Here is a 16,023-nt window from a genome sequence, read left to right as displayed (position 1 = left end):
AATTTTATCTAGAAAGGCATTTGCACATGTCCTCTGAGTTTTTAGAAGCAGGACACAAAAGAGAACTAACTCAGATGTGTCTTGACAGTGACTTTTAGATCTGCACATCATACAAAAATAAGTATGAGGAAGTTACATTTTCACATACTTCAATCACCATCCTGATGGCACATCCTTAGGAGAACAGAACTGTACTTCCCTACACAAATCATCTCCCGTGTGAAGAATCTAATCACTCATGGGAAGGCTCTGCTCATGTCCAGGAACCTTCCTTTTCTTCTATTTTAATAGCATGTAACTCAGTTCTGCACTGAGTTGGCCTTTCAGGACCTACAGGAGTGATTATTATAACCTAGTGTGTGACCTTATCTTTGACAAGAATGCCCTTTGTTGTAACTGTTATTTCTGAATGTGGGGAACCCCATCTCGTGGCCATGTAAATGGTGGTAACTGAATGGAGCTGTCACGCCTGCTCCCTACCACCTGCCCAACACAGCCACACAATGCTACTCCCGTGCTAGCAGTTTTCAAACTTTTTAAAGAGCACGAGAATCTTTTTTAAAATATTAAAATCCAATGCAGAACCCCAATATGAAAAAAAAATCGAAATGGCATTTTCTCATTATAAACGTGTACCAAGTTCTTAGAATAACAAAGTGAAGCGGTAAGAACGACACTACCTCTGAAAACCCCCACCTGAAATGTGAAGTGACAGTGGCAGTGTGAGCTCTGCCATCCACGATCTTCCAGTTCACTTCTGCAGGGTCTAGGGGCACACAGACCAATGGTTGTCGGTGGCGGCCACTGGCAACCACTGGCTTCTAAACCTCAGGGGTGAGCACAGAGACAGTGTGGGATCCTCGTCTCATGCCTGGACCAAGGCTGAATTGGCACTGCACAGTGTTAACGTTTACAGCCAACGGGACCCTGAAGGTGGCTCCTTGGGTTGCACATAACTGAATCTCCATGAGGACAATTTAAAAACAACTACATGTGCATACCGCCCTTATTGCCCCTTTTTAAACAATAAAAGTAGGCTTTAAAAAGAAAACTCATGTCCAATTTGGGGAGAGCCTCAGCATTACCTTCTGAGACTTGGAGCTTGCGGAAACCAGTGTGAGAGCCCCGGCCTCCCTGTGGAGGTGACAGTGGCTGAGTGTCAGCACGGGCCTGGGGTGCCTCTCCCAGACTAACCGGGGCTTCATGCTACCCCTCCATTTGGGGACAGCTCCTTTAGTAACTCAAAGCGAGTTTGGGGACCGCTGCACGGAGGCCCTGGGATCTAGGCCTCTCCAGTCAATCGGCCCCATGGCCATTCCGTGTGCCCTGGGACAGTCTGTCAAAGACACAGAGCCACACGTGTCTAAGTCACGTAAAAAGGTGCCCGGAGCCCAGTGTGTGAGCTAAGTGACAGCACGTTCCAAGTGAGGCAGGCAATGAGAGCTGAAAGGGGGGCCAGCGCACACTCCCAGGAGGGACTGCCCCCCCCATTTGTAACGCCAGCCCACGGGCTGGGCAGGACGCTGCCCACCAACTCCCCATGGTGGGATGAGAGCAGCTCCCCTCATCCGTGGGTCTGTCTTTAGACAGTAACAGAACTCTGAGTTGTCAATAATTTTGTTATGTGATTTCAGAGAAAGATTGACCTAGAAATACTGTCTTAAGAGAAAGTTCCTGCAGAACTTCATTCAAGAGTATCAAAATCTGCACACTGGTGTCTAGACGCCAGAAGGGCCTTGGCCTCCACACACAGCATGCGGGACGGCAGCACCAGGGAAGCACAGTGCAGTGTGCAGGCTGGATTTGGGGGGTTAGGCGGGGGGAGAACGGGCTGCCCTCATCACTTTACCTCTGGGTCGCTGCCCAGGGGTGTGAATGGTCCAAGCACATGCTGATTGGTTGTCTTGGCACAGGAAAACCCAAAGCAAGGAAGCTGCCAGACAAACACGGTCAAAAAGATGTTCTCCCTGAAATCCTGGCCACCAACACCTTGCATAAATGTCTATTGAGAATGCTAATCCTTAACAGATTGTTACAGCTATAGAAAATCCCAAAGAATACACAGGTTCAAAAATATAGGTTATAAAAAAGCCCAAAACTATCTGGAAAAACATGTGCACAATTACAACTAAAACTGCGGCTTCAAAAAAAATCAATAATGCACGTGGCTGCATCAGAGCGAGTCGTGCATTCAAGCAGAATTTTAGATACCAGCTCAATGTACAAAAAAACTGCCCACATTACAAATAGTGACTAGAAAGAAAATATCCACAGGCCACCCACTCTGGCAGCCATTGGGCAAGCAGCCGTGGTGAGCTGCCACAAAAGCAGACTAGTGAGACCCAGGGGTGCGGCCTAGCCAAGCGCTGACGCGTCTCACGGGCCCATGTGCCGGGTCCGGAAGCCTCTGCCACATGAATGTGAAGTGCAATGAAGCACGGACCCAAGTGGGAACGTGACATTCAAGACCGAAGTGGGACCTGGAGAGCAACCACCCCAGCGTTCTTGCTCTTGGCCTGCTCTCTAAAGACAAGTTCTGTCTGGAAAAGCACTTCCCTTAAGGCCTTCAAATGAATTCTAACAAAACCGACAGTGGCCTGCTCAGTGAGATCAGGAGCACTGGAGTTAGCCATGGAATGGGAGGTGAAAAAAGCGAGTCAGTTATCGCCACACTAAGTTTGTTGTTAAAATACAACCATTATGGATTATGCTCTGAATAACCAGGACACTCAATCAGCATTGAAGTGCTCAAAGTTGAGCTGAACAGCTTTCATGGATTCCCGAGAAGAAGAAAATTACCACTTAAACAAATCACAGACTGTGTATTAGCAGGAGGTGAGAACAGAAAAGCTTCATGCGTACATAACTGGAGAGAAGCAGCAGGTCTAGTTCAGACAGGGAGACTGCCAGCAGCACCGCTGGGGGGTGGGGGGGAAGGAGGTGGGGGGCAGGCAGCTGCCTGCAGCACTGGCAACGCCGTGGGCTGTACTCACCCCGTTCCACTCCACGCTCATACTCACTTCCTCGCCCCCGTCAGGGCCGCTCTCGTACTTGACCACGTCTGTGTTGAGGCTCTCCCGGCTCCGGCGCCTGTCCGAGCTCTCGGGGTCATTCAGCACCTCAGCCACCCTCTGTTTGTGAACATTGTCGAGACCCTGCGAGTCAGGCAGGGAACAGGGTTTCAGCCATTAGCACCTAGGTCTCACTCACTAGGGATTGCCGGACAGCTAAACGTCCCCAGGACAAAAGTAAACCATCCTTAAACACTGGAGGAAAAAAGGGACAGTGGTTCTCAGGAGGGACCACTTCAGACTTGTGTGTGTTTCACTCTGCGCCCATTCCACCTCAAACTGGCAAACCATCAAGGAAGACTGACTCCAGTGGTGGCTTACACGAGCACGTAGCCAGAAGGAAGTGTATGCTGCACTCACATCTGAAATGCTTCAGAAACGGGATGGACGGGCGGGCGGGCGAGATGCTCAAACATGTGACAAATGTTCTTGACAATCCAGGTGGTGGGCATGTCAAACCCGTCTCAAATTTTCTGTCTAGAAAGTTTCATGACGAGATGCTGGGAAAATGCCCAGTTTTTAACACTTTAACACTAACCCCCTGGTGTTTCGTGCCTCCAAAGTAAGTACACACATCACTTTATTCTCAGTAGAATAGTTTAAAAACTAGCCACTAATTTACAGGAGGCATTTTAAGAGCAAATGTCGCTTTTGGGAAGCAAGCACTCTCATATTTTCTCAAAGATGACCTCATGTATATTTGGGTTAACACGTAACAGGATAAAAGCCAACAATGACTCCTCCACATGTATTTCAGTCCAATCTGATGACAAAGGTGACACATGTTTTATGGGATTTCAACTCAACCGGCTCAGGCAGATGCGGCACCTTCGCTGATGTTCGCAGTCCCTCCAGAGACACAAACCCCAGACCACGTGCTCCTGGGACTTTCCCCTGGCCCAGCAGGAGGGCACCATCCTCAGGAAAGCAGTAGCAGGCCTTCCTTTATACTCCTGCAGGCCGCCTCTGGCCTCTGCCCCTCTGATAAACATCACTGGGCTCTTCAGAACAAAGCTGTACTGCTGACACCACTCCTGATGAAAACAGGTCCAGCGCTAGAATGTGCAGCTTGGGCCCTGGCCCCCCACCCCCACGCAGCAACCACAGAGCGGGAGCAGCAGCCCTGCAGTTACAAGCCCTGCCTGGGAGGACGCCAAGGCTTGGGAAGGGGCTGCCCCAGGCACGGCTGGGAGAGCAGCACCGACAATGCCTCTGCCAGGTCTTCTCTCATCGCTCTGCACAGACTTTTGAAAGAAACAAATTCTAAGGTATATATGAGTAATTTTAATCCCAGACAAGAAGGGGCCATAAACCAACAACCACATAAGAGCCTACCTATATCCCATTCAAGGGAAAAAAACCCACACCTGTCCCTTCAGTCCTAAAAATAAAAAACAAAACTGCCATCTTCATATATATGTACAGAAATAATTAATTACTTGCTCTGAAAACTGGTAATTTAAGGGCAAGAATGAAGCCTTTTTCCTGTATTTTCTTTACAAATTGTGTTTCAGCATAACTGAAACATCTCAGTCGATGAAGGAAAACGGGCCCGTGACTTTGTCCTGCCATACACCCAGTACAGATACCCCATTTGGTTCAGCCGCCCACCCAGTGGGCATGTGGCGTGGCCTGTCTCTGCGTTTAGACCGCTGTGCACATGGCTGCCATGGACGTATCCAGGCATGCTGTACCCGCACTTCTGAATTCACCTCCGTGCCGGTGACGTGGGAGCCCAGTGAACACTCGCAGTGCTTCCAGTCACTCAGACACGCAGAGTGGCCAAACGTCCCCGTCAGCGAGTGCACGTCCCTAGCTGAGATCCAACAAGGTAACACTCTGCTTTCTTGTTTTCTCTCAGACTATAAACAAGTGTCCTTCTCCCAATCTAAATTCCTTAGTGCCACGTGTTCTGCATTTTTGTCCTTTTTGTGGAGATTTCACTGTTTAAAATGGCCCATGCGTGAAGGCTGGGATGTGCCTCCCGGAGCAAACACTGCGTGAGACTGCCTTCAGGCGTGAGTTACACACGGTGCTACTGGTCGTGAATTCGGGGTTCATGAACCAACAATCCATTCTAAATAAGGTGTCTTTACACAGAAACACACATTAAAAAGGTCATGCATCAATGAGTCGATGAAAATGTGACCAGAGGCTCACAGGAACCTAACTGTATTTTCCGCTAGGAGAATTTGCTAATTCATGTTTCCAGCAACTTTAGACAACAGAACTACCGTGAATAACAAAATCAGCTGTTTGTTTTGAGAACCTGTAGTCAGCTCTTTTGGGCACATACCTAGGAGTGGATTGCTGGGTCATATAGTAACTGTTTGTCTCTCTGATGAACTGCCAAACCATTGTCCATAGTGGCCGCACCATTTTACATCGCCACCAGCAGGGCCAACGGTTCAGTTTCCCCACAGCCTTGCAAACGCTTGTGATTTCCTTTTTGTCTTTTACTCCAGCCGTCCTAGCGGGTGCGAAGAGGGCTCCCGCCGTACTTTTGCTCTGCATTCCCAATGACTAAGGACGCTGAGCATTTTCCATGTGCTTGTTGGTAGCTGTGTATTATCTTCAGAGAAATGTCTATTCAGGTCCTTTGCTCTTGTTTTAATTAGGTGGTCCTTTCGTCTTTATACCTTCTGGATCTAGGTCCTTATCAGATATGTGAGCTGCAAATATTGTCACCCATTCTGTGGGTGTCTTTTCACTTTCTTGATAGTGGCCTTGAACGCACAACCGTTTCTAATTTTGTTGAATCTAATTGATCGAAGTTTCCTTTTGCTGCCTGTGCTTTTGGTGTCATATTGACAATCTTTTAAACAATATAATCTTATTTGTACAAACTAAAAGATTTTCTATTTCTAAATCAAAGTTCAATAAGTCACATAAAAAGAGAATCATTAAAGTCAAAGTTTTAACAGATAAGTTAAAAACAGAAGGTTTCTAACCTGTTTGCGTGACCTCATTGCTGCTTCTTCCAGTGTTTCTGCAGCTTCAAATTTGCCCTGACGTCTGTAAAGTGCCCCAAGGTTCTTTAAAGTAGTTGTGACCGTTGGACTACAAGAAAGCATATAATACACAGAACTGTTAAATGTAAGTTTCATCGCAGTCACTATCAACAGCACATAATCTAAAGCACCAGGAGCAGAGGTTTGGTTACAAACCTTTTTTAAACTTCTAGGGTGCTCTTGTCAAATGCAAAATTATACAAACTCTTCCGTCTCCTGCGCCCTGCCCACCAGCTGTGTGGGGCCGTGCAGGTGGACAGATGCGGCCTGCAGACACCTCTGCAGGGCCAGACATGGCACTGAGCCCAGTCCTTTCCCGGCGGCGGCTGCTGTCACAGAACCCTGTACGGTGGGTCTGTCTAGTGATCACATGCCTCCCTGGGGGACGCGGCGTTTTTGGTTGCTAATTCACCGTCTCCACAAGCAGAGCGGAGAATAAGCGAACCCAAATGCCAGCAGCGGAAGGAAGCCTGACCGTGTGATGGAGGACGAGGCAGACGGGGGTGGTGAGTTTCTGCATTCTCAACACAGCGTCTTCCAAAAACTAGAAATAAACCTAGTTCACTAAGACTGCACTTCACGAGACTATTTCCCTACTAGTGACAGGCTCTACTCCGTGTCTTTGAGATCATTACACAGTAGTGGGAGAAATAAAGCACATGCACTTAACATGTGCTAAGTGCTATGAGGAACCCAGATTTGGGGTTCAGAGTTTTCCTGAAATAGGTGTCCGGTAAACTGAGCCTTAAAGGACGAGTCAGCATTAGGACAGGACAGAGCAGAAAAGGCCTTCCAGTCAGGAGGGGGAACGGAGGCAGCAGCAGCCTGGCTCCCCGGGCTGGCGTGGGGGTGCTCACACTGCCCTCTGCAGACACCCAGGCCCCGAGGGCGCTGAAGAAAAGGGGGGTGACTTCAGCATCTGCCCGCAGCGTCTAGACACAGGCTTGCAAAGGGCCGGCCTCTGCAGTCCGCTGACCTGTCTCGGTGGGTGCACCCACGGCCACCTGAAAGGCCATATCCCTACTTAGCAACCTTCTCCTGCAGCTTGGTGGTTGGCCTTGGACCTAGTACTGTGAACGGACAGAACCCACACTTTAGCCCCTCTCACAGTGGCTTTTGAGTATGTCAATTATCTCATAAACTTACAGGATTTTTATTGAGTTTGTGAAGAAATATGGGACTGTGGAACCATTCCGCTTTAAAGGAATGTGCACATTCAATGGTCATTTGCAAGTTGCCCTTTAAAGCACTAGCACCTTCCACACCTGTCTTGTTTTTTCAGTTAAAGAGACATACCTATCAACTTTGCAGGCTTTGTACCAGCCGCCATACTCTCCAAAAGATGTCCCATCCTTTTGCTTTCCCTAGATTATGACAAATAATTTCAAATGAATAAATATCTTGAAAGCAACATATCCAATTTAGAAAATCTCCCCCAACACAGCACTCTTACTTTGCACTCTTCTCTTTCTTCAGCATGCATCCAGATGGGTTTATTTTCGTCTAGGGAAGAAAACATAACACACCAAACTGAAGCACGATAGAACCCCACGAGCAGAAGCTGTCAATTGTCAGTGATGACAAGGTTTTGCTGTTTTTCCTACGATCCTCCTTAGATGTTATGTCTTACAACTCGGACAGGTGACATCGACAAGGAGGAGAAAGCCTATGAGGACAGAACCAGACCACAAGAGACAAGTAGGAGGTGGCTGTCACGTGAGCACTATGGGTGGAAAGGCAGAAACAAAAGCGCCCAGACCGGAAGGCAACTGTCAACAAAACTGGACCAATGCTGGGATGGGTCCCTATCACAAAATGTTTTTAACACTAGAATCTGCACAGAACACTTGGGAGTTTTAAAATTTGAGCAACCTAGACTAAACGAAAGTCTAACAAAAAGTAAAATGCTGGGAGAAAAGATATAGGTCCTTTAAGGTCTCCTTAACTTTTGAGAACAGTAACACATACCACTCTTCCAAAGTTTCTAGAGAACTAACCTACCCATACCATGGAGGATAAGCAGCCTTAAAAGTGAAGTTTATGAAAATATTTTTATGACATGAAAAAATGCTCAAGCTACAAATATACAGTTAAACAAGTGGCATCCATGTAAAGTATGGTTTGTTCCATACCTAAATAGGCACCAAAAGAAGGCAAGCCACTCCAAACGCTAAGGACGTGTGTGGGTGAGGAAAGTACGGGTGACATTCCCGTCCCCGTGGCGCTGCCCTGCGGTGAGCGCCTCTGGGCTCTGGAGGAAGAGGCCTGCGCTCCCACCCAGGCCAGCCACTTGGCAACCGTCGAACCTCGGTAAATCACTGAGAGCGCAGCGTCCTCACTCCTAAAATGGGGGGGAGTGTATTACCCACTTCACAGGACTGCTGGGAACACTAAACAAGATACACGTGTAAGCTGCTAATCTGAAACTATTATGCCTACTGTCATGTCACAGAAGAGTGAAACTAGTGGTAAATACTGGGTTTTTTCTTTTGTTTTTTTCAGGAGCAGAGGGCGTGGCCTCCAGCCCACCGAACTTCAGAGCACTGAGCACAGACGGTCTACCATTAAACGTGTTGGAAATATAGTAAACATAAAGTGACTACGCGGGAGTCCCTCAAGCCTGACGCCCATCGTCACCACTGGGTTTGGGGGTGAGCGGCACTTAACTACCGAGCACTATTCCTTAGCGTAGCTCTTAGCTGCATCTACCGGCCATTGCGTTGCTTCATTTCCCGACAAGAAACCAGCCCAGATTCCAGAGGACATGCCCCGAGCAAGAGAGGCCTGTGAAACACAAGACCGCTCGCTGGGCTGAGTGTACAGGACACACCGGCATCTCGCCGGCAGGAAAAATGCCTCTGTCCCTCTTTTAACATTTGTATGGAGCATGAATCCCAGTACAGGAAAACTGCTTTTATCTAGGACGCAATTAACTGGACTTCATGCTACCATTTTTAGTAGAAAGAAGCGAGCAAATCACAAAGAAACAAGTGCTCCCGGGAACATAATCTGTGAAAAGCGCACTAGGAGATGGCCTGGGATCACAAGACCAGCCCCTGCAGTCAGACGAGGAGGAAACCTTGTAACCCCCAGGGACGCCAGCGGTTACCCTGGCCTGCCCACAACTGCAAACACAATCCATTTTCAGAATGATGAATCTAAGGCATAGCTATACTGTGACAGGGAAAGAGATTTACTGCTCTAGTTATTAACAGAGGGGGAAAAATGAATGCACTTTCTAAAGATTTTTCAAAGGTGGTTTCTAGGAACTCTATAAAAGAAGGAATTAACCAAAACCTCTCTTTCCCTACACATTCTTAAGTGTAGAACAATTGTCCTCATTCTGAACACCTCATGTAATACCTAGTGGAGGAAAAAAATAAATGCCTACGTAACACACAATTACTGCTTTATTGAGCAATTTATGTCCTATAAAATGTTCACTCCCAAACTATGTATTAAGCACCTATAACGCTGGAAAGAATAGAAAGGAGGCAGGCCCTGTCTTCAAGACAGTCAAATAACCCGGCACGCCTGGGATGGGTCGAGAATTTCCATTTCTGACAGGTCCCAGGTGGTGCTGATTTTTTGGTCTCTGCTGGCACTTTGAGGACCTCTGTATTACAAAACATTCTAGAAAGCACTGATGACTCCAGGGAGGTTTTCTAGACTTGGTGCACCTAGGTTGTGCCTGAAGTAAGCATGGACTCTGGAAAGGGCAGCGTGAAAAGCTGTGAGGCAGGTGGCCCCCACCCCTCGTGAGGGGTGCAGCCCCCAATGAGTTATCAGTAATGCCAGGCAAGCATGCAGGGGTCCCTGTGTTCACTGCAAGATAAATGAATGAATGAGCCAATGAGCGCTCGGGCTGTGCCACACCCTCTTCTCTAAGCGCCATTTGGAAAATTGTTTCTAAAATTCATAAATTCTCTCTTGGAAATACTTGATGACTTGGGTATTGCTAATTTCAAGCTGGGAAGCAAGCTTAAGGCATCCTACAATTGTATCTGCTTACAAACAGGAGTAGATTTCTTACCATCTACAGAACCAAACTCCCTTTCGTGCGCACGAGTAAGAATCTCTTTGTACAGCGTTTCTGCCTGCTTGAACTTCCCTTGCTTCAGGTAGCAGGATGCCTAGAAATAAAAGTAAACACTCGGGATTCTGCAAGAGCACACGAAGTGCGCTTTCCTACCTACAGATTGGATTATGACAGTGCTGATTTCAGAGACAGCATCGGGTGCTGCGTGCAGAGCTGTTCCTGTCAACGTACCAGGTTATTCTTTGTTTTGGCCACATTGGGGTCATCGGGCCCCAGTTTTGTCTGGTAGATGTCGAGGGCTCTCTGATAATAATACTCCACTTCCTCATACTTGCCCTGGTTCTGGCACAGCAAGGCCAGGTTATTCAACTGCTTGGCAACATCGGGGTGGTCCTTCCCCAGAACCTGAGAACAGAAAGTGGTGTCAGACAAACTCACTGGTTTCGTTTCTATCTTATCCACTTTGTGAGGGACCTTTCTCAGCATAAATATGACGAGGCATCACTTCCAGGCCTCTAAACTTTAATGGCTGTGCACGTCATATAATAGTAATAACTGGAACTTAGTGAACTCTTCCTGTGGGGAGGGAGGGAAGTGTGCTCATTTCCTGGATGTGCTTTAACTTCAGTTCTTACAGTAATCCTATATGGCAGGTCCCATGATGACACAAACCCTGAAGAGGAGGAAACTGGCTTTACAGAGGCTGTGTTGGGTGCTCAAGAGCACTTTCTGACCAGAGCTGCTGCGCTAGACTGGTTCCTATGCGTCCAAGCCTCCAGAGGAGGTCCCCAAGCCTCCACCCCCGCCCACACACCCCTCATATTCAGGCCCTCCTCAATCGCCCCAAGCCACTTCCCCTCACATTCCAAACTCCAGCTGTGCGGCTCCTTCGACTTGCTGCCCCAGATGCCCAATGCTCTCCCTGCCCTGCTCCCAACTACTTATCCTTCAGGTTGCTCTTCAGGCCCCTAAGAGGGGACTTCCCTTTCTCCAGCTTAAGGAGGACCTCAGCACAGCCACCCATGTAACTCACCAATACATCACCTGGTTCTTTCCTTTCTTGGCAAACGTCACTGCCGAAAACTGTCTTGTTTATCTGTTTAGTCTTTTACTGCCCAATGCTCACCCAATGAAAAGTAAGCCCCAAGAGTGCAAATTCTTTATCTTCACCAATGCATCTCAAATGGATGAATAAATACTAAAATATTTCCTCGGTACTTTGAACATGCAATTCATTCTCTCAACTCTGTGCCTTTACCCAGATGGACCCAAGGAGGCATGAGGCACCCCGATCCCTTCCGGCATTCCCTCTCTTCCTGCCCGGGAAATGCTGAACTCAGTGATCTAAGACTCGTTCAAACACCAGCCCTGGATTTGGAGGCGCCCCGATCTCAACTCTCCCCGAGCTCCATCCTAGAAACCAACGCACCCTGTGTCCCCAAATCTACTAGTCTTGCTCCAAGGAAGGGGCAGTATCTCTGATCTGTAAATCACCAACACTAACCAAGCAGGGTCCCCGAGTCTTCAATGAATGTTTGTAAAGGAGTGAACGCAAGAGCACATACATATGAGTGGATCTGGCAGACCATTGTACAGTTTGTAATCCCTCATTCCATACTTCTGTGTTCTCCGGTTTTAACCTCAGTCCCATAAAATCTGACCATTTTATTTCATAAATATGCAGATACTGTGTTTCCCGAAAATAAGACCTAGCCAGACCATCAGCTCTAATGCGCCTCTTAGAGCAAAAATTAATATAAGACCCTGTCTTATATTATGTTAGATAAGATCCAGTCTTATGTTAGATAAGACTGGGTCTTATATTAACTTTTGCTCCAAAAGATGCACTAGAGCTGATGGTCTGGCTAGGTCTTATTTTCGGGGAAACACGGTAGCAGCATGACAAAATTCTACCTGCATAATTTGATAATGAGACCCTTTTCATTTTCCCTTTCCCAATTCCTTGCCATATGGCTCAAAACTAAAACTGTAGCAACTGGTATTAAACAGCCAGGACACTGACTTAATCTATAGCTCTGAATTAATCTTTAGTTCTGAAAATAATGATTTAATTTTTGAAAGCTGTATAAGCATACTTGGTGACTTTACTTTTAAATATTAATGTTGTTCTTATTGGCAGGCATGTGCCCTGTTGTCAAATGAGCCTCCACCCTCAGAAATTCCTCCTTCGATAGAGCCACTCCTAGGCCACTTCAGACACAGACGCTGACACCACCCTCTGAATCCCCCGACCCGCAAGGGCCAATGTGGCCGTCCACCTTAGTAAAGGAGCTATTTTCAGTAAATGATCAGTCATGACATATCACAATGGTCAAACTGGAGACTGAAACACGGAATAAGCACCTTCTCTCTGATCTCCAGAGCTCTCTTACACAGCGGCTCCGCTTCTCTGTACTTCCCTCTCTTGCCGTAAAGCACTGCGAGGTTGTTCAGGGTCGCTGCCACCTACCAACACAGAGGGAACCACAAAGAATGGTGAGTGACACCGACATAGTACACACAGGAACATGGATTCTGCCACAAGCAAGAGAGCCATTCATGGGAACACAGATGACACAAAGTAACAAGTCAACAGCAGCACAATCTTGATTCTTTTGTTGTTTTGATTTGAGCCTAAGCAGGCAGTTTTGATGAACAGTGGAGAATCGCATTCCTTGGTCTTGATTTTGTTTTATAATTTCATTGGAAGCCACAAAGCCAACCAAAGAGATCTGTATGCAAATCTGACCAAATTCCAATAAAAAGACAATATAAATCCTTTAGAAAAAAATTTGTAGACGTGCATGCGATTTGATTTAGGATCCAAAAATATAGCACGCAACCCTTCTGAGGTGGTGGCCACGGCCAGGTTACGGAGCGCTGGCCATAATCAGCAGGGGCTGATCACTGGGGTAAAGTAGGAAGGCCCCTACCTGTGCCATCTAGTGGAAAGGCAGCTCTTAAACCTTCCCTGTTGAGTTTAATATTAAAATGAGTTGGGTAAAAATGCAAATCAGGGAAAATAAAATATAAAATGTAGAAAAAATGAAAGAAGAAGATACACGAACCGCGGGATGATCTTTGCCCAAGGTCTTTTCGCGGATGGCCAACGCATCATTCAGAAGATTAGCTGCATCTTTATATTTGTTCTGGTCTCTAAAATGAAAAGCATACATTAAGCATTTCAGATGCAGCTTATATCTTTTCACAATGTAATTTTGGAACTACAGAAACAAAGTTAAGTTTCAACCAATTAAAAATTAAGCCAGCTATTAAAACAGCTAAAAACAGCCTCGTGTGGGAGAGACTGCCTGGCAAGGTGACAAGCTGAGCCCAGCCCCCACCTGGACCAGCGGGTGATGCTGTCCACACCGCAGGGGGTCCTGCACAGCCCAGAGCAGCAGACGGAGCTTCATGTGGGGTCAGATGAACTGAATCCAGTGTCAGAGCCACGCTCTGCCAGTTAGTGGCTGCATGGTGGCTCTGGGACATTAGGTGGCCTTCTGCAATCCCAGTTGGCCCATCAATAAAATATATTACCTAAGTCATAGAGTTGCCATAATAAGCTAATGATATGCTACATGTGTACTGAGCAAAGCTGGCTAAATAAAAACACAATACACTGCAGTGTCTTAATCTGGTACACAATTTGCCCCCTTGCTGTGGTGAGATAGAAACACCACCCATCCCAGCCCCCTGGGCTTAAGGGTGCCAACTGACAACGTGACTGCAAACAAGTGATTTCGTTGGCAAGACTTAGTACACATATTTCTCAACTGAGTAAAAACAGTTGTCCAGCAAGGCTTTGCCCTGCAGAAGCCAGACTGCCCTGCAGAACACGGAAAGTGCTCGTCGAACTTCCCAGATCACTGAAGCACATCAATTCTGGCCAAGTATACCTTTTTATTCTTCAAACATCCAATCATACGTTAGAAACTGGCTCAAAGGTTTTGTGCAAGTCAGCAAGTATGAAATAGTTTCAAAAACTAGTAGCCAACTGCCTAGGAGTGTGGTGACAGCTAAATAATGAGATGAGGTACACTGATTACCCTCATAAACTGTGACGTGTCATAAAATGTCAGGGACTATTAATTAGCCAGTGGCAGGGTCATACCAAGAGCTATTCACTCAGGGCCGGCCCGGTAACTCAGGCGGTTAGAGCTTCGTGCTCCTGACTCCAAAGGCTGCCAGTTCGATTCCCACATGGGCCAGTGGGCTCTCAACCACAAAGTTGCCGGTTCGACTCCCGCAAGGGATGGTCAGCTCCGACCCCTGCAACTAGCAACGGCGACTGGACCTGGAGCTGAGCTGCTCCCTCCACAACTAAGGCTGAAAGGACAACTTGAAGCTGAACGGCACCCTTCACAACTAAGACTGAAAGGACAACAACTTGATTTGGAAAAAAGGCCTGGAAGTACACACTGTTCCCCAATAAAGTCCTGTTCCCCTTCCCCAATAAAATCTTTAAATAAAAAAAAGAGCTATTCACTCAGGTGTGGCCCCAACCAACAGCAACCAGCTTCACCTGGACCCTGTCAGAAACCAGCCCCATCCCCGACCTGCGAGGTCAAACGCTGGGGATGAGCCAGCACTCATTTAACAAGCCCACCAGGAAATTTGAACTCAAAATGAAAACACAAGTACACCACAGTAAGCACTCAAATCCTAACAGAAAGTGGGCAAGATAACAACACTCAGAGAAGGACACAAATGACTACAAATGTATAACCGAAGAAGTACCAATTCAAACAGGAGGCTGCAAGGTCCCTATCGACAAGGCGCAGGAGATGGCCAAGGCTGCCCAGGTGGGTAACGGAGCGGGAGCAGGAACTGGCTCCACCCTCCGGGGTTGGTTGATAAGCAGCTGATAAGATATACCAAGTATAAAATGTTTTAGGAACTGGTCCTAAAAAAAAATCCAAAATCCTGAGCAAGACTTACAAAGACGCTCATCAGTGTAGCATTAATGTCCCTTAATACAGGAATGATGACATGACTTACAGTACAGCTACAAGATGCAATATTGACTCTAAATGTGAGCATGCATGTAGCTCATTTTTTTCATTTTACTGACATGAGGAATCTCACACTAGTGTTCGAGTGAAACCACGGGCTTCTCAGGACCCAGCACAGTGCTGCATTTGTGACCACACACACTCACGTATGACAGGAGCAAAAGCCAGTTATGTTCTACGTGCATTTTCTATTTCATTTAATTATAATAATATCGAGTGTTAGCCAGAAATTCTCAGATTGTTAGTAGGCATATACATTTGTGAAAAAAACCTTTTTGGAATGAATTTTAGCGCAATCTATCCAGATTTTACATGCAAATCCCTGTAACTAAGGAATTCCTACAGTTTAACATTAAAAATCTGCAAACTGAAATGTCCATCAACAGGAAATTGTCTCGAAAATTCAGGAATATCCATAAAACAGAGTACTATGCAGTCATGAAAAAGACTGTCCTGCTGACAAGTGCAGAATTGTCGAAGTGTTGTTATGGCAGCTGACTTTTTTTGTGTTTTTTAAAGAAATCACTTATCTCTATGGATGGCTGGCTGTATTCCATTTCTCTTCATTGAGCCCGTTTCTCCTTCACTTGCACACTGCCCCTTTCCTTACTCAGGTTCCCATCTCCACACTCCCAAGATCCTACACGAGCCTCCCTAACTCCAGGCTCCTCCCACACTGTCCTGTGTACCTCCCCAAAATGACTCTTCTAAGACACAGCTCAGGGCCTGCTCTTCCCCACAGGGGCACTTCAGCCAGCCCTCGGGGCCTCCCTGGCCAGGTCCAGCCCCTGCCAGTGCCACCTGTCACGACCACTCTTCAGGTGCCTACGAACATTGCCAAACGGTTCAGGAGTGTGCCGCAGACACACCCATCTGCACTTGCAAAG

At 47.0% G+C, this 16,023-nt stretch overlaps 1 protein-coding gene across 31 annotated transcripts in view; it reads right to left on the bottom strand.

The window, feature by feature from the left end:
• KLC1 (kinesin light chain 1) overlaps positions 1 to 16,023 on the bottom strand; it is a 54,846-nt gene that overhangs the window by 14,526 nt on the left and 24,297 nt on the right. For 9 of the 31 annotated variants that reach the window (XM_081050371.1, XM_081050376.1, XM_081050393.1 and 6 more), the window contains exons 7-14: positions 13,190 to 13,277; positions 12,486 to 12,587; positions 10,353 to 10,526; positions 10,116 to 10,215; positions 7,536 to 7,585; positions 7,379 to 7,446; positions 6,023 to 6,131; positions 2,994 to 3,155 (exon numbers count right to left, since the gene is read on the bottom strand). In XM_081050371.1, coding sequence (XP_080906497.1) covers positions 2,994 to 3,155; positions 6,023 to 6,131; positions 7,379 to 7,446; positions 7,536 to 7,585; positions 10,116 to 10,215; positions 10,353 to 10,526; positions 12,486 to 12,587; positions 13,190 to 13,277 — 853 coding nt within the window. Of the gene's footprint in view, positions 1 to 693; positions 767 to 2,993; positions 3,156 to 6,022; positions 6,132 to 7,378; positions 7,447 to 7,535; positions 7,586 to 10,115; positions 10,216 to 10,352; positions 10,527 to 12,485; positions 12,588 to 13,189; positions 13,278 to 16,023 lie in introns of those variants that run through there. The other 22 variants (XM_081050374.1, XM_081050370.1, XM_081050388.1 and 19 more) reach the window with 7 other exon arrangements.

This window comes from Rhinolophus hipposideros (genome assembly GCF_964194185.1).
Source record: "Rhinolophus hipposideros genome assembly, chromosome: 5".
Classification (NCBI taxonomy): domain Eukaryota; kingdom Metazoa; phylum Chordata; class Mammalia; order Chiroptera; family Rhinolophidae; genus Rhinolophus; species Rhinolophus hipposideros.
Note: the sequence above shows the minus strand (reverse complement) of the source record. Positions and strands in the feature narration are given on the sequence as shown.